Here is a 17,606-nt window from a genome sequence, read left to right on the forward strand (position 1 = left end):
TTCCATATTACGTTAAATTTTATTTCACATAAAGAAAAAGACATGGGCAGAAGACAGTCTGGTTTTCCAGAATAGACAAAATGAACGTTGATCTCTGTCACTCAGACACACACACACTTAATTTTTAATAGCTGGTAGAGAGAAATGTCTTCAAACACACGGGTAGAAAAGTAGACGTTCTCGCAGCCTGCTGTAAGGATTATCTCCACCTGTCCATGTTTCCTGACACACTGCCAGCCGCACCATCTGAGAAAACCATAACAAGCTTCAGCTTGTCCAAACGGAGCTTTTGTCAGAACTGTAGCTGTAACTCTGGGTTCCTCCAGGAACACGTGTATTTAATACTGAGGTCATGTGAGCTGCGTGTGCTGATGGAAGCAGGGTTCACCTGAACTAATGCAGTGATTTCACAGTCCCAGGTGAGTATGAAGTGCTGAGGAGTTTCTATCAAAGTCATATCTGTATGGCAGAGGCTCGGCTCTTCTCCAGTCAGGAGACGTTCATTCCAGCACCTCAGGTGTGTTCCGATGCTGGGGTTCTGTGTGCTTTAAAGGGTGGTGTGTCCGGTCCATATGTTCAAGACTCGGACAGAATGCAGTGAAATGCCTTCAGGGAGGTAAGGGTCACTGTGTGTGTAATATATATTAAAAAAAATTCCTCAGGGATCAATAAATTTATCAACTTGTATGTCTGTCAAAATTGGTCAAGATTAAGTGTGTGTGTGTATACACGTTGAATAAGAGATGAAAACAAGGCTGTTTTTTTCACACATCGAGTCCCCCTTGTGCTTAAAAGTCCGTCTCCACAATCTACACTGGTTCAGTTAATTACGTTACAGGCATTTAGCAGATGCTCTTAGCCAGAGTGATGTACGACATACCCAGAGCAGCCTGAGCAGCAGTTGGGGGTTAGGTGCCTTGCTAGAGAGCATTTTGGCCATTCCTCTGGTCCAGGGATTCAAACTGATGACCTTTTGTTCCCAAAGTTGCTTCTCTAACCATTAGGCCATGGCTTCCCCGAGAGTTAACATGCATCAGTGCTTTCAGCTGCTTTAAGAGTCAAATTATCTCATCTCATTATCTGTAGCCGCTTTATCCTGCTCTACAGGGTCGCAGGCGAGCTGGAGCCTATCCCAGCTGACTACGGATGAAAGGCGGGGTTCACCCTGGACAAGTCACCAGGTCATCACAGGGCTGACACATAGACACAGACAACCATTCACACTCACATTCACACCTACGCTCAATTTAGAGTCACCAGTTAACCTAACCTGCATGTCTTTGGACTGTGGGGGAAACCGGAGCACCCGGAGGAAACCCACGCGGACACGGGGAGAACATGCAAACTCCACACAGAGTCAAATTAAAACCCCATAATCACACAAAATGTGGCTCGTACTGGTTCATGAGAACAATAACTAGTGCCGTCGCTGTCCTGTCCGTCTTTATATTTAGCTTTTGAGTGCTTAAGCCCTGGTATTAGCATCCCTAACCTTGTTAACGTCTTAAGCCACACGCTCGGCCCTTCACCTGCATGACAGCCAAATACCAACACCATAAACGTGCAAAGTCAGCTCATAGTGATGTCAAGTGGAGTCGCAGTTTCCTGTTTATTTCTAATGAAAATTAACTCCTGCTTGTTCCATTGTGTAAAGCTGTCATTCAAACAATTTAAAGCTTTATAGGCTACGCACTTTATTTTTTGGTTATTTGTCCAGGAGCAGTATTGCTAATTCTGTGTCCGTCCTCATCTCCTTCTGAAGAGAAAAAAGCACTGCCAGGGTTTATTCTGGTTTTAATGAAAGAAAAAAAGAAATCTTATCATCAAAGCAGGATTATCTGGCTGTGCTGGCTGCTTTCCGATTTCAGACTGTGGTGAGGGTGGAGTTAAGGGATGCTGGGGCGTGGCTATGAAATAACCCACAGCCAGAACATAAAAGCAAACTGATACATACAGACATTGTGGACTGTAAGGAAGTTTCCCAGGAGAAGGGGTTTTCTGAGCCCTGCACACACTAGCGCTGAGAGCAGAGTTTAAACCTGGCCTCGCCAACACGGTGCCCGCGGGCACCACGTAGCCTGCTGGGAGGCGCCCGCCATGGAAGTTCTAAAAATAGCCAGTGACTACTGCACTGTTCAAATCATATTTGGTAATCTTTAAAAAATATTATTTTTATTGTTTTCATGTTTTAAGATGCCTTGAAGTTTAATCCAGAAGTAAAAATCCAAACATTTTTTAAAATGAAAATAGAAGCCTAATGTAGATCATTTTCTTTGCCGGTTTAAAGTTTAGCCCACTATGCCAGCGCGCCAACTCCCCTTTGCATTCAGTCATTAGCCCACCAATGGATAGCGATCAACACAGTGCGAGAAGTAAAGGCAGTTTTATAAAAGTGTTTAAACGTGATGTCGGAGAGCAAGAAAAAGAAGACTTGCCACTTTCAGGATGAATGGGAGAAAGAGTTCTTCTTTACTCCAGTTGGTGAACGTTGTGTGTGTCTGATCTGTGGAGCTGCCGTAGCCTTGGCTAAGAGACACAATGTGGAGAGACATTTTTCTGCATGCCACAGCATGTTTGATGCCCGCTACCCTCCAGGCAGCGCATGACGTGCTCAAAAGACTCATGACCTCAAGGCAGCTTTGGGCAGACAACAGTGTTTTTTCACCAAGCCGGCAAAGCAATCAAAAGCGGCTACAGAAGCTTCCTTCAGAGCAGCACGCTATCTGGCTAAGCACAGAAAGGCATTTTCGGACCGAGAGGTGGTCAAAGGGGTGATGCCAGTGGTTGCACACACCACTTTTGTTTAAAGATCACAAGAATGGGAAGATGCTCGCTGCCATCGCGGATGTTTAGCTAAGTGCCAACACTATCGCCAGGACAGTATCAGCAATGTCCACTAACTTGGTGGAACAGCTGAATGGTGACATGCAGGTACTTTAGCATCCAATGTGACGATTCGGTGGATAAAACCAGCACGGCGCAGCTGATGGTCTTCATCAGAATGGTGTTCAGTGGTTTGACTGTGAAGGAGGAGATGCTTACTTTGCTGCCCCTGAAAACCACAACAAGGGCTGCTGACATCTACGAGGCCATAAAGCGCTATTTTACATAGAAAACCATCCCACTTCAAAAGTTGGTATCGGTAGCTACCAACGGAGCCCCCGCGATGACCGGCCATCATTCTGGTCTTATTGCGCGCTGCAGAAGCGATCCAGATTTTCCCGTTTCCTCAGTTACCACTGTATCATCCATCAGCAGGCAATTTATGCCAAAGTGATGGGGTTTGATGTCATGATTCCAGGAGTGAAGATTGTCAACAGTATCCGTGCGAATGCCACACAACACCGGGCATTCAAACTTCTTCTGGAGGAGCTGTCAGCCGAGTACGGTGACCTCTTGCTGCACACAGAGACACGATGGCTCAGCAGGGGTCGAGTTCTGCAGCGCTTTTTGTCACTTCTGGACAAAATCAAAGAGTTCATGGAATCCAGAGGGCAGGATGCTACTTTGCTCCGTGACACTGAGTGGGTGCTTGACGTTGCCTTTCTGACAGACAGCACAGGGAAACTGAATCACTTGAACTGTGAACTGCAAGACTGTATCGGACATGATCAGTGCTGTGAACGCGTTCAGAGCAAAGCTGAACATTTTCTCTGTGCATTTGCAAAGTAAGAAATTCCTGCACTTTCCATCTGTGAGTCAGTTTTGAATGGAAATGCCCCGGCATCTGTAGCCTTAGAGGGGGCTGTGGAAAAGTACACCCAGCTAATATCTAGACTTGGCCAAGAGTTTGAAGAAAGATTTCATGACTTTGATAAACTGCAGCCTTGTGTTGCATTCACTGCTCATCCTTTCATGCAGTGTAACATCACATACAACCCCGATTCCAAAAAAGTTGGGACAAAGAACAAATTGTAAATAAAAACGGAATGCAATGATGTGGAAGTTTCAAAATTCCATATTTTATTCAGAATAGAACATAGATGACGTATCAAATGTTTAAACTGAGAAAATGTATCATTTAAAGAGAAAAATTAGGTGATTTTAAATTTCATGACAACAACACATCTCAAAAAAGTTGGGACAAGGCCATGTTTCCCACTGTGAGACATCCCCTTTTCTCTTTACAACAGTCTGTAAACGTCTGGGGACTGAGGAGACAAGTTGCTCAAGTTTAGGGATAGGAATGTTAACCCATTCTTGTCTAATGTAGGATTCTAGTTGCTCAACTGTCTTAGGTCTTTTTTGTCGTATCTTCCATTTTATGATGCGCCAAATGTTTTCTATGGGTGAAAGATCTGGACTGCAGGCTGGCCAGTTCAGTACCCGGACCCTTCTTCTACGCAGCCATGATGCTGTAATTGATGCAGGATGTGGTTTGGCATTGTCATGTTGGAAAATGCAAGGTCTTCCCTGAAAGAGACGTCGTCTGGATGGGAGCATATGTTGCTCTAGAACCTGGATATATCTTTCAGCATTGATGGTGTCTTTCCAGATGTGTAAGCTGCCCATGCCACACGCACTAATGCAACCCCATACCATCAGAGATGCAGGCTTCTGAACTGAGCGCCGATAGCAACTCGGGTCGTCCTTCTCCTCTTTAGTCCGAATGACACGGCGTCCCTGATTTCCATAAAGAACTTCAAATTTTGATTCGTCTGACCACAGAACAGTTTTCCACTTTGCCACAGTCCATTTTAAATGAGCCTTGGCCCAGAGAAGACGTCTGCGCTTCTGGATCGTGTTTAGATACGGCTTCTTCTTTGAACTATAGAGTTTTAGCTGGCAACGGCGGATGGCACGGTGAATTGTGTTCACAGATAATGTTCTCTGGAAATATTCCTGAGCCCATTTTGTGATTTCCAATACAGAAGCATGCCTGTATGTGATGCAGTGCCGTCTAAGGGCCCGAAGATCACGGGCACCCAGTATGGTTTTCCGGCCTTGACCCTTACGCACAGAGATTCTTCCAGATTCTCTGAATCTTTTGATGATATTATGCACTGTAGATGATGATATGTTCAAACTCTTTGCAATTTTACACTGTCGAACTCCTTTCTGATATTGCTCCACTATTTGTCGGCGCAGAATTAGGGGGATTGGTGATCCTCTTCCCATCTTTACTTCTGAGAGCCGCTGCCACTCCAAGATGCTCTTTTTATACCCAGTCATGTTAATGACCTATTGCCAATTGACCTAATGAGTTGCAATTTTGTCCTCCAGCTGTTCCTTTTTTGTCCCTTTAACTTTTCCAGCCTCTTATTGCCCCGTCCCAACTTTTTTGAGATGCGTTGCTGTCATGAAATTCCAAATGAGCCAATATTTGGCATGAAATTTCAAAATGTCTCACTTTCGACATTTGATATGTTGTCTATGTTTTATTGTGAATACAATATCAGTTTTTGAGATTTGTAAATTATTGCATTCCGTTTTTATTTACAATTTGTACTTTGTCCCAACTTTTTTGGAATCGGGGTTGTACATTTCTGAACAACTCGGTGAAATATTCAACTTGACTGCTGATGAGATTGAAATGGAAATCATTACGCTGCAAAACGACGTTACTCTCAAAGCCCACCAGGGATCCTCAAACTTCTGGTATCTTGTGAACTCAGAAAAATACAAAGGTGTGCACACAGTAGCCTTGAAAGTTGCGTGTCTGTTTGGTTCGATGCATCTCTGTGAGTCAGCTTTTTCTAACATGAATTTCATTAAAAACAAACACACACCTTGCTTAACTGATCTACAGCTTGAAGATTCACTCAGAGTTGCTGTGCCAAGCTACAGCCCTGACTACAGGGCACTGGTGGACTCAATGCAGTGCCAGGCTTCCCACTAGGAGCCATTCGCATGCAAAAATCAATGCATGAAATGCATTTTAAAACTTGGAAGAGAAAAGAATATGAAGAGAATGATTTCTTGAATGTTATGAATCTGCAATAAGGTGAAATCATTTAAGGATGCAGTTAAGAGTTTCAACTTGTATGCTGTGTTAGAAGTGCAAGTGTTCGATTACTGCTGCAGTGCAGTTTTCTAAGGAATTGATTTTGAATAGTTTTAACTTTCACAGAACTGTTGTGTGTTGAAAAGAGAAAATTATAACCTTTTATTATTGTGCCTTTGGCATTTCCAGACCTGTTTTTATCTAACAGCTGTTAATTGCAGTGAGAATATCAGAATGTTTTTTTGTGTGTGTGTATCATTCTGAGAGAGGGCAAATGTACTTTCCTGACATGAGATGACAACAAAATATGTTCATTATCATCATAATTAACTTAAGAGTTAGCATAATTAAACTTTGGAATTTGCAAAAAAGTTGGTAATTCTTAACAGTATTGATATGTCGAGATTATCTCATCTCATTATCTGTAGCCACTTTATCCTATTCTACAGGGTCGCTGGATCCTATCCCAGCTGACTACGGGTGAAAGGCGGGGTTCACCCTGGACAAGTCGCCAGGTCATCACAGGGCTGACACATAGACACAGACAACCATTCACACTCACATTCACACCTACGCTCAATTTAGAGTCACCAGTTAACCTAACCTGCATGTCTTTGGACTGTGGGGGAAACCGGAGCACCCGGAGGAAACCCACGTGGACACGGGGAGAACATGCAAACCCCGCACAGAAAGGCCCTCGCCGGCCACGGGGCTCGAACCCAGGACCTTCTTGCTGTGAGGCGACAGCGCTAACCACTACACCACCGTGCCGTGCCGCCCCTCATGTTAAAATGCCAGTTTCTATTCCTTGGCTGTTGTTAATTAAAAGCATACAATCCTACATAGTCTTATTTTAAAGGGATGTGAAGCCTTTTATTTTCAGTGAGTTATTCTGGATGCCCAGCCCTCAGGCCCAGAGCAGTTGGAGACCCTGCTTTCAACCCTTGATCACGTGCTGCAGGTTTTGAACGGAGTTTGGTGTCATGACGAGCCGTGGCCAGAGGAGGCGCTGTTGGACTCTTAAAATGAAGGCGAAGAAGAAGAAGAAGCAGCTTCCGGAAGTGTGTGTGTCTGTGAGAGTGTGTGCGCTGCGCGTGCTTCCCTGTCAGTGTACCCGGCGGCTCTGCAGGCGCTTCGGCACCGAGTCGCGGCTTTAGTCTGCGGCGGAGTCGGCTCTGTGGTGCGCTGCGAGAGCATCCTGCGGGTTTTACTGCGATATTTATAACGCACTCGATAAAAATGTGCTAAATGTGGTGTCCAAGGTAACGGCTGTAATTTACTGAGTTCGCTGACAGACCGAGAGGACTTCCGGCGGAAAGGTGAGCTCGGCCGTGGTGTTTAATTAGAGTGTGAGTGAGAGTCCGGTGAAAGAGTCGGTGTGTGAGGAGAGCCGATAATCCTTTCAATCGGATAAAGCGCCGTTCCAACTGCTGGATGTGCGGTGTGCGCATGCGCAGGACTGCTCGACTCGAAGGCTGCGCGGTGCGCATGCGCGGGGCCGCTTGTAAACAATGCGCGCCTCAGCTTGTCCTTATTGTACTGTGCGTCCTTTTATAAACAGCTGCGGCTCCCAGCACACCCGGAGATCTGTTCCGTGATGCACCGCGGGAGGTGGGTTTAATCCGCCCTGGACGGTGAGTAGTGGCCGCAGGCCCGCCGAGCCCCTCACCTCCACGCGCACTAAAGCGGTGTGTGACATTGGCGTGGGTGTGACCCGGCTGTGGGTGTGACCCGGCTGTGCCCGACCCTCTCGCACCCCTGACCCTGCACTCAGACCCGTTTCTCTCCCCTCACCGAGCACAGGGCCATCAGTCTGTCCAGGAGCACTCCGCTGTCCTCTCACCTTCAGCTCTCCTCACTGCATCTGAGTGCAATCAGCACAGACAGGACCCTCAGCATGCTTCCTTTCTCTAAAAACAACCCCCAGTGCCTGTGTACACTCTCAGAATTGAAGTCTAAGGGCAGATGCAAATCCGTTAATACGCGTTTGAAATGCACAGCTGTAGAAATGCAAATTCAAACCGTTACACAGGAAAATGAAGCTGTAAAGATGCGAGAGAAATTCTCACCTGCTGTCCGTACCGTCCTTCCAAAAGTGCAGAGTAGTTCTGCACTTTCATCAAGGTTATGTCGGCTTTTTGTGATATCCGGAAGCGCAAATATCCCTCTGAAAAAGTAGTTCCATCCCTCCAAGGATGGGTTCTGCAGATCTACGGCTTCGTTTATTATCAAACTGCTTTAACCGAAATTCATGAAAGTGTGGTTACAGAAATGCGTTTCTTGTAACATGGAAAGCATCTGCCCTTAGACTTCGGTTATTTGTGTGTGTGTGTGTGTGTGTGTGTAAACAGATTTTCTTTTCTCAGCAGCATGGAGGCTGCTCTGACCCGGCTCAAGTCTCTGAGTGCTGATGAGCTCAGAGAGGAGATCCTCAAAGCCAATCTGAAGTGCGGCCCCATCACGGCCACCACACGTGCCGTATTCGAGCGTAAACTCGCTCGGGCCCTCGTCGAGAACGCCGGACTCTCCTCCGAATCATCTGGAGGCTCGTCCGAGACCCTAAGCGCCACCTCGGCCGAAGAGGGGGACGTCGGGTATCATCTCGGTCTCAACCCACCTGAGGAGGAGCCGCTGTGCGAGAAGACCGTGTCACCGTCACAACATGACGCCCGGACACCTAACAAAATGGCCGAGACCACACCCACATTCTACTATGGCGTGTGTCCGCTGTGGGATGACGTGCTGGCCAGAAACGGTGAGATTTAACAAGACGCAGCTTTCACTTGTAGCATGAGGTGTTGTCGCATCTCAACTCTCACTTCTAGTTCACTCGTGTGTTCACGCTGAAGGACTAGGGGAAATGTAGTGCACTAGAGACGGCTCTGTTAATCATCATTTATAAATGACTGACACGCTGAGTAAGAGTGCAGCTTGGACACAAAGTTAATCCTGAAGTGTAATTCGATAGCTAGTGATGATTGTGCTGCTGTTCCGTGTAGAAAGGGTTCACGTGTACACGGATAAGAAGGAGGCTCTGCAGGCCATGAAGATGATGAAGGGCGCTCGCTTCAAACCCTTCTCTACTCGAGAGGACGCTGAGAAGTTTGCCAAGGGACTCTGTGATTACTTCCCTTCCCCGAGCAAGTGTACCCCCTGCGTGTCACCTGTGAAGACCTCCCTCGTCTTCGGGAAAGGTGAGACGCACTTCCTGTTCCGTCCAACACCGACCTCACTGTCCCGGACTGTTACTGTGTCGTGATTGTATATCGTTCCATAAAACCAAACCTTAGAGTAACAGAATCGTCATAATTTGCAAAACAAATCTTGTGTAGAGTTTCTACATCATAAGATCTCTCTCTCTGTCTCTCTCTCTCCATCAGACGGCTCATCTCTGGCAGAGACAGAAGGGATAAACCGAGAAAAGGCGAACAGCTTTAAGAGTCCTCGTCCTCAGGACCTGACGGCGAGGCTGCGAGTGTGTGTGGAGCGAGGAGATGAGGTCGCCTTCACCGAGCTCGTGTGGAGCAACCCACGCTACCTCATTGGCTCCGGAGACAACCCCACCGTGCTGCAGGTCCGAGTGCACTGCATAATCCACACACTGCATTCGTGTGTCAGGTGTTTTTACTGTCTAACCCCCAGCAGTTTAGTGTTCGTCCTCCTAGTGTTACTCAGAGCGCTGTGGTTTCGAGCTAAAGCGTATGCTGTAGTCCTCGTCTCGTTTCGTCTCGGTCTGTCTTTATGCAGAAGTCTGATCTGGTGGTTTATCAGCTCCTCCTGCTGGAAGCCCCATGAACTTGTGCAGTCACATGTTGTTTGTCCACAAGTTACAGAAATCGCTCCTACAGGATTGATTGGATTTCAATTAAACTCGCATATGATGTTCCGCAGGTTGGTGTGTATAAAAGTTGTCGAGACGGTGGCGCCACCTGTCATATTTACAATTTTATGAGTGTCTGGAAATTTTTGGGTGACTCGTCACATTAAACGCTACTCTGCATAAACCGCTGGGACGTTTTCACTGAAACTCACCCAGAAGACTCTAAAGACATGTTCCAACAAGAATCGTTCACCAGGTGTCGCCACCTATTATGGATGTAGCTACACACATGCAATTTCACAAAAATCGCTACTCCTCCCACAGGATTGATTGGATTTCAAACTCCCACACAACACCAGGGGGCGGTATGAGCTCCAGTCTCACTGAGGCTGTTTTTATTGCTTAAAGCATATCCGCAGAGCCATGGCCTCACTTTCGTTTATAAATGCCTTGAGACCTCAAGAATGGCACAGGAATAGTTTTAAGCGTTAACAATAAATCTAATATAGTAATTTTTACGATTAAAGTGATTTATATAGGTAGCGGTCTGAGTGAATGACCTTGACATCTGTAACGTCACAGCAGGAAGTCTATCGGTCTCATCGCCATTTCCGCTATACTAAAGCACAGAGCTGACTGCAACGCTGATCCTCCATTTTGAGCTAATTTATCGCCATGCCACGTAGATGTGTTGCTGGCTGGTGCAGCAACACGACAGAAGGTGGATTTATGTTGCATTCATGGCCCAAGAATGTTCAAACTGCAGAGATTTGGACGTGTTTTGTGAGAAGTTCACAGATTGGGCGCCTACGAAGTGGTCTCTCCTCTGCTCTGCACATTTTACTGAAGACTCTTACGAGACCTCTGATCTGTTGAGGAGCGTTGGCTATAAGCCCAGATTGAAAGAGGGTGCAGTACCAACAATTAGAGAAAAAGGAAACTACAAGAAAAGGAAAGCATTTTAATTTTATTTATTTATTTATTTAAATGGAAAGTGAGTTCAGTTGCACCAGTCCTCCCGGAGTGAGTCGAGGGTTGTTGCTAAAACCCAGGACAGAACTGGACGGGACATATTGCTTAGGCAGTGACCTCCCCGCAGCTGTTGCTAAAACCGGTGACGTCCTGGGTTTAGTAATTGCCTGAGCCGAGCAGTAATGGCGGAGCACACAGTATGGAGAAAAGTGAATAGTGGAGCAGCCGTCTGATTTCTAAACTGGATATCGCCGCCGTCTCGCCCTTACGTGGAAGAAGTGAATGAACGGAGAACTGAACGAACAACTGAAAGTCAGATTGTTTCAAAAACAATTGGCCACAAGATCGGCCTTCGAGAAGCGAGAACGCAGACGGCTAAGCTCCGACTCTCATTCGGATACAAAACAACCAACAAAACCAACACGTTGTTTCCCTGCATTTAGATTAATCCATGTAACTTGTATTGTGTGTTTAAGTTAGCGGTATAAGATTATTGAATTTGCTTCAGAATGTGATCGTCTCAGTTCATCTGATTATTTAATGAGCCTTTTATGTTTTATCAGTGAAAATGCATGCATGTATATGTATGTTGCAAAAGTTATAGCACCCATCCTGTTTTAATGCGAGTCCACCCAGAATCAATGAAGTCAAATCAGTCTTAGTTGAGCGAGTCGGTAACGCTATTTCTTACTTTCACTGTAAATTGTTATTGATATGACTTTGGTCTATAGCTATAAAAGGCCTCGGCCTTAAAACCAGTTCCCGCTGTGACGTCACGCACTCAGGGCTGGCTGGCTCAGCGGGGCAGCGCCAATCACAACTTTATGGGTGATTTAACTCTCAAAAATATATATTTTTTAAATTCCCATTTATGCAGCATACAAGCGTCAAGGATGGAGATACTCTCCACTCAGAAATGTATTTAAAAATAAAGGCTCTGCGTATCTGCTTTAAAAACACATCATACTCATCAACACCCAGTGTATTGGGGTGATCTCTGGGGCAAGGGTGAGACCCCACCGTCAGGTCCAGACGAGACAGAACTGGGATTGAACCTCAGCCCCATCCGGTGTTGCAGAATCGGAGGGATTGATCTGGTGAAGTTACCATGACGATTAAGCTGAACAGAGGGAAATAAACCGGGGTTTTGGATATTCAGTTGCTTGGTGTTTACTTCAGCTGCTGGAAGTTCTGGTGGGGAATGTCCGATGTTGCAGAATTAGTCCTCCAGGTCCTGGAGATATTCCTGTTCATCAGACCCAACAGCTGGGGCTTTAATCTATTTTTAACAGGCTGATATGGTATGGTTGCTCGCTTGACTGCAAGCCCAGTTGTGCCACCCTGTGGGGATTTGAGCTTAGCTCAGTTTCTCTGCAATTCCCATCCAGGAATTTACAAGTGGTGCTGGGTTTGAGGACCAGAATCCAGTCAGCTTGCTGGAATTCCCTGGGCTGTGCTTGATTATTGTAGAACGCCACTGATCAGCCATCGCATTAAAACCATCGGCTGAATATTGTGTCGGTTCCCAAATCAGCTGTGACCCGTCGAGGCCTGGACTCCACCAGATCTCTGAAGGTGTGCTGTGGGATCTGACACCAAGGCGTTAGCAGGAAGTCCTGTAAGTTGTGGGTGGGGCCTCCATGGATCAGACTTGTTTGTCCATCACATCGTACAGATGCTGATCGGATCGAGATCTGAGGAATTCGGAGGCCGAGTCGACACCTTGAGCTCTTTGTCATGTTCCTGAAGAGTCAAAGGAACATCCACATGAACACCAGGAGCCAAGGTTCCCTAGCAGAACATTATCCAGAGCATCACGCTGCTTCCACCCGCTCGCCTTCTTCCCATAGTGCATCCTGGTGCCCTCTCTCCCCCAGGTCAGTGACACACACACCTGGCCATGGGTACAGTATGGGCGTGGGCTCTCTGACTGATCTGCAGCTACACAGCTCCAGATGCAGCAAGCTGAGATGCACTGTGTGATCGGACCCCTTTCTATCAGAGCCAGCGTTCACTTCTTCAGCGGTTTGTGCTACAGTAGCTCTTCTGTGGGATCAGATGGGTTTGCCTTCGCTCCCCACGGGCATCAGTGAGCCTTGGGCGTTCATGACCCTGTCGCTGGACCACATTTGGTCAGTAGGAACCACTGCATACCGGGAACGCACCACAACACCTGCTGTGCTGGAGATGCTCTGATCCAGTCGTCTCGCCATCGCAGTGTGGCCCTCGTCAGAGTCACTCAGATTCTTACACTTGTCCATTTTTCCTGCTTTGAGAACGGAGTGTTCACTTCCTGCCGAATACAGCGCACCCCGTGACAGGTGCAACTGTAACGAGATAATGAACGTTATTCACTTCACCGGTCAGTGGGTTTAATATCGTACGCATCGGACAGTTTGTATCTGGCGAACAGTTATAAATCAGCGCTGTGCTCAATAAGGCTTTTTATTTCATAATTTTTTACGTGCTCAGAATCCTCCACTTTTACGTGTGTGTTGTAGGAGGGCTGCAGGTATAACGTGATGCACGTAGCAGCGAAGGAGAATCAGGCGGGCGTGGCACAGCTGCTGCTCGACACGCTGGAGAATCCGGACTTCATGCGGCTCATGTATCCTGATGATACGGAGAGCATGCTGCACCAGCGCATCCACTACATCGTGGACCTGTACCTCAACACGCCCGATAAAGCCGTGAGTTGTGAGCCGTGACTCTGGCGTCGTGTGTGTGTGTTGTTTGTTTGTTTGATCAGTGTGTTGTTGTGTTCAGTGCTTCGAGACGCCGCTACACTTTGCGTGTAAGTTCGGTTGCGCGGCCGTGGTGAACGTCCTCTGCTCTCATCCCGACATCGACAAACACCGAAAGAACAAATACGACCAGGAACCCTGCGAGGTGAGTTTACCCACAGTGCTTTGCTGCTTGGAACCACAGTTGTGTGTGTGAAAGGTACAGAAGAGGGTGTGTTTCTGTAGCGCTCAGTCCTGCTGTGGGACTCGGTGCTGTATTAGCGCCAGGCTAACGGCACTGTGGCCTCCTAGTCAGTGCTGCAGGAGAACGTTCCTTCAGTAATGTTGTGGTGAAGCTGCTGAATTTCTGACTGAGACCTGAGTGTTAGAGTAAAAGCCCGGGGAGATCCCTCACTGACCCGATGCAGTGCTGCTGTTATTCCAGATCATTTGTGAGCGAATGAAGGAAAAGAACAAAATCCCAGAAATCAAGCAGAAGATTATGGAGTACCTCGAAGGTAATAAAAGAGTATTTTCACACTGTGAGACTTGTGATGTTTGTTTATTTTTTTAAATCTGGTGATGGTTTTGGTGATGATTTTTTTTTTTTTTTTTTTCAGTTTAGTTGACATTACAGTTGATTCTAACATGATTTTTGTTTTGGATGCTGTGATTGTTTTTACGATGATTCTGAGCCTGTTTGTGATTGGCTGCAGACCGGTGTTACGTGCCCCTCCTCCGAGCAGCTGATAACTCCACCCAGCCTGTGATTGGCGCTCCCTGGTCACCTGAGCCGATGGAAAAGCGCTCGCCGCGATTACCCAGAAGCCCTCGAGATCCCGTGATGACCGTGAGGGCCTTCGCCGGCCCACTGAGCCCCTCTAAAGTGAGTTCCATCACAGTCTCTCCTCCTTTGTTTTCTTTCTATTTCATTTCCCTTTATCTTTGCACAGTTACTTTTCTCTGTTTTTGTGCCTCAAAGATCTCCCAGTTCTCACAAAGTGCTGTGTGTGTCTGTGTGTGTCTGTCTGTGTCTCAGGCAGATGAATTTAGGCGTGTGTGGAAGACGCCCCCTAGAGAGCGGGCGGAGCATTTCCACCATATCCTCAAATCAGATCCGGAGCGTGGAGCAGAGCGAGTGGGCAGGTCAGTGTAGCAAGAGTCTCTCTCTCTCTCTCACTCACCCACACGTATATACATATAACACACACACACACACACACACACACACTACTCCTACAGCTACTGCCTTAATCTCACTGCTCTGTGTGTGTGTGTAGAGACCTGGCGCGTGAGCTGGGTCACCCCTGGGCTGAACACTGGGATTTTCTGGACAGTTTTGTGGACTTGTCGTCAGTAGAGGGTCTGCAGCGTCTGGAGGAGTTTCTGAGCAAGAAGGACTTCACTGAGCGCGCTCGAGACCAGGCTGGAGAACTCAATAACAGCAACAAGTTCAGAACTCCTTCCCCAGGTAAGAACACACACGGGGGAGGGAAGTAGATGTGATGTACACAAGTGATAAATTAACGTTTTAGTGGAGGAACATGTTCTCTCTCTCTGTGTGTGTGTGTGTGTGGTGACGTTTCAGGAAAGCAGAAGTTCAGTAACTCTGTGTCGGTCGGTGCGTTCCTGGATGACGCGGATATCTCACTGGAGGAGATTAAGAACCGACAGAACGCAGCGCTCACCAGCATTTCCTCCTCCTCCTCCACCTCCTGCTGCTCTAAAGATGACCTGGGTGGGCGGGGCTTCCACATCTTGCCTGTCTCACAAGACTCCGCCCTCATCGAGCCACGAAATCCCGCCTCTTCCTGCCCGCCATCGCCCATCTCTAACCTGATGGTGGAGTTTGAGCGTATGACTCTGCGTGACCACCCAGATAGAGCTGAACAGGAAGGGGCGGAGCTTTCGAGCATGAGTTCAGACGAGTATTTCCTGGCACAGGAGAGCCTGGAGGGGGAGGAGCAGAGAGCGAGGACTCGAATGGGATCAAACGGTGAGCGACTGATCTGTTCACGCTCCAGGTCATGGGATCACGGAAGCTCCGCCTCCTCCTCCACCTCTGGATCTTACAGATCATTGGACCGTTCAAATGACCTCATCTTGACCACACCCCCTCGAGTCAGGAAAGGGCTGTTCATTGAGGGGTGAGTCAGTCAGCCATGGGCGTGGTGTTGTGGGTTAGTGTGAGAGTCGAGTTAGAGTTAGCGTGTTTGACGTTGGCGTTGTTCTCCACATAGAGACGCTCCCTCCAGACTGGACCGTGAGGTTTTCGCCGCGGTGGGAGGAGCCGAAATCGACCCGCTCAAATATCCCAGCATTCACAAGTGGAAAAGCACCATCGAGTCGTACACCAGTGCCGAGATGCAGAGGTGTGTATGTTGACCACGCCCCCTTCACATGTTGGCACTCGGAGAGTGAGAGCAGCTCACCACTGCGCTGACGAGTTACTACCATTCTACCACTGCGCTAATGCAGTAGCGCGGTTAGCGCAGTGGTAGATAGAGTGGCACTGCCACCTCGCTAACGGGTTACTGCCACTCTATCTACCACTGCGCTGACGAGTTGGCGGTGATATCTGTGCGGTGATTTGAACTCTTGTAGCTTTAATAGCATTATGGTGTAAAATAAACCTTTCATTATACTCGCTGATATTTAGTGCAAGGTGACAAACTCTATTTTTAGTAATTTTGTAAATTAAATAGCAACTGTTTTGGTATTTCAGACTTTTTTTTTTTTTTTTTTGCTCTGTTTATTTATTTGCTCACTTAACATTTAAACATTCATTAGATTTATAGTGTGTGTGTGTGTCTCAGTTGGCAGACTCCGGCTGTGTTAAAGTCTCAGTCCAGGCTCCAGTGTCTGACTCCCGGTTCTCCTGTGAGCCGCTACAGTCCGGCCCGACACACCCACTCGCCAGACTACACCAGTCCTGGACGCTACAGCCCCGCCCATGCCAGTTACATCCAGCGCATTCGCCTCAAGCACTTCGGAGACTCGCCCATTTAACAAATGCTTGGCGTGGACTCGGTGTCTCGGCGTCCGTCCGTCCGTCTCAGACACGTGGAGCTCCACCGCTGCTGCAGAACTTTACTGAGGAAAACCATTAGCATCAACTGAACTGGTACGCTGTAGTGTATATTTTTAAACAGTTGTCCTTTTCTTATATATATATGTGTGTGTGTGTGTGGCTGTGGATTTGTATCTGTAATTATTTAATGGGTGACGCAGAAATATTTAAATTCGCGCGGTACTCTGAGTGTTTGAGAAAACTAGCTGATTAAAGAAAGCCGATGAATTATTCATGTGGTGTAACTCAGTAGCACAACGCTGTAGTGAAGAGTCGGGGACCGTCTGGGCTGCCCGCCCGCCCGCCCGCCCGTTCCCTCACAGCGCCTCCTGCTGGTCTGTAACTGGAATACTGTCTTATCTGGAAGAAACGTTTCACTTCTGTTTTTTTTTTCATTTCAGTAATAAATCTGTTACGTACTCGTCAGCGTGGTTTATTTTGGCACTTGCAGTTCTCAGAACACACAGTACAGAGGATCGTTTCCACCGCACATCACGCACAATGTTATTGTGGAGAGGTGTAGCCTGTGGTAAGGGGCGGGGCTACCAAAACCAGCACATTCTTACTTCGGGGTACGAATAGCACAATAAATCCCACACCAGTGACCTTTTTTTTTTTTTTTTAAACAGTAGGCCACGTCTAATCCCATCACACACGAGAAGCGCATTTTTAATTGCAGTTTATTTTGATGATTTTAGGTGTGGTCCTGAGTTTCTTTAGTGCCTTTTGATGTTGAACACACACTCTGAGCATATCTCTGCGGAGAGAGAATTACAGTAGAGGCTGTAGCGAAGGTGTGTGTGAGAGACGCTTGTTATTTTTATTCTCGTGTGTTCTCGCCCTGTTGCATGACTCAGTCCTGTTTTATTTCCTGGCAGAGGAGAAACGTTCATTAATGTATTGCTGAGAAACAGAAATAAAGTGCACAGCATCTCTACAACGGATGGTCATGTCTTCATTCAGTTGGTGTGTGTGATGTGTAAAATCTTGGAACAGTTGCTCTGCCCATGTTTTACATTTTCTTTTAGTATTGTGTGATGGAGTATGAAATGAGAGTCACAACACACACTGGGGTGC

The 17,606-nt window shown here is 47.1% G+C and overlaps 1 protein-coding gene across 5 annotated transcripts; it reads left to right on the forward strand.

Annotated features, from left to right (window-relative positions):
* The first annotated feature begins 108 nt into the window (after nt 1-108).
* On the forward strand, nt 109-17,469 carry ankle2 (ankyrin repeat and LEM domain containing 2). 5 transcript variants are annotated; one of them, XM_060907744.1, is made up of 13 exons: nt 109-419; nt 8,311-8,699; nt 8,944-9,138; nt 9,325-9,518; nt 13,238-13,426; nt 13,503-13,625; nt 13,905-13,977; nt 14,176-14,345; nt 14,499-14,605; nt 14,740-14,930; nt 15,048-15,606; nt 15,700-15,831; nt 16,276-17,469. In XM_060907744.1, exons 2-13 carry the CDS (start codon nt 8,315-8,317, stop codon nt 16,466-16,468), a joined length of 2,511 nt encoding a protein of 836 aa, XP_060763727.1. In that variant the 5' UTR covers nt 109-419; nt 8,311-8,314; the 3' UTR covers nt 16,469-17,469. The 5 variants fall into 5 exon arrangements, with proteins under 5 accessions (XP_060763727.1, XP_060763728.1, XP_060763725.1 ...); XM_060907745.1 differs by having other exon boundaries at nt 8,314-8,699; XM_060907742.1 differs by lacking the exon at nt 109-419 and adding an exon at nt 7,013-7,263.
* Nucleotides 17,470-17,606: the final 137 nt, after the last annotated feature.

This window comes from Neoarius graeffei, chromosome 24 (assembly GCF_027579695.1).
Source record: "Neoarius graeffei isolate fNeoGra1 chromosome 24, fNeoGra1.pri, whole genome shotgun sequence".
Lineage (NCBI taxonomy): Eukaryota > Metazoa > Chordata > Actinopteri > Siluriformes > Ariidae > Neoarius > Neoarius graeffei.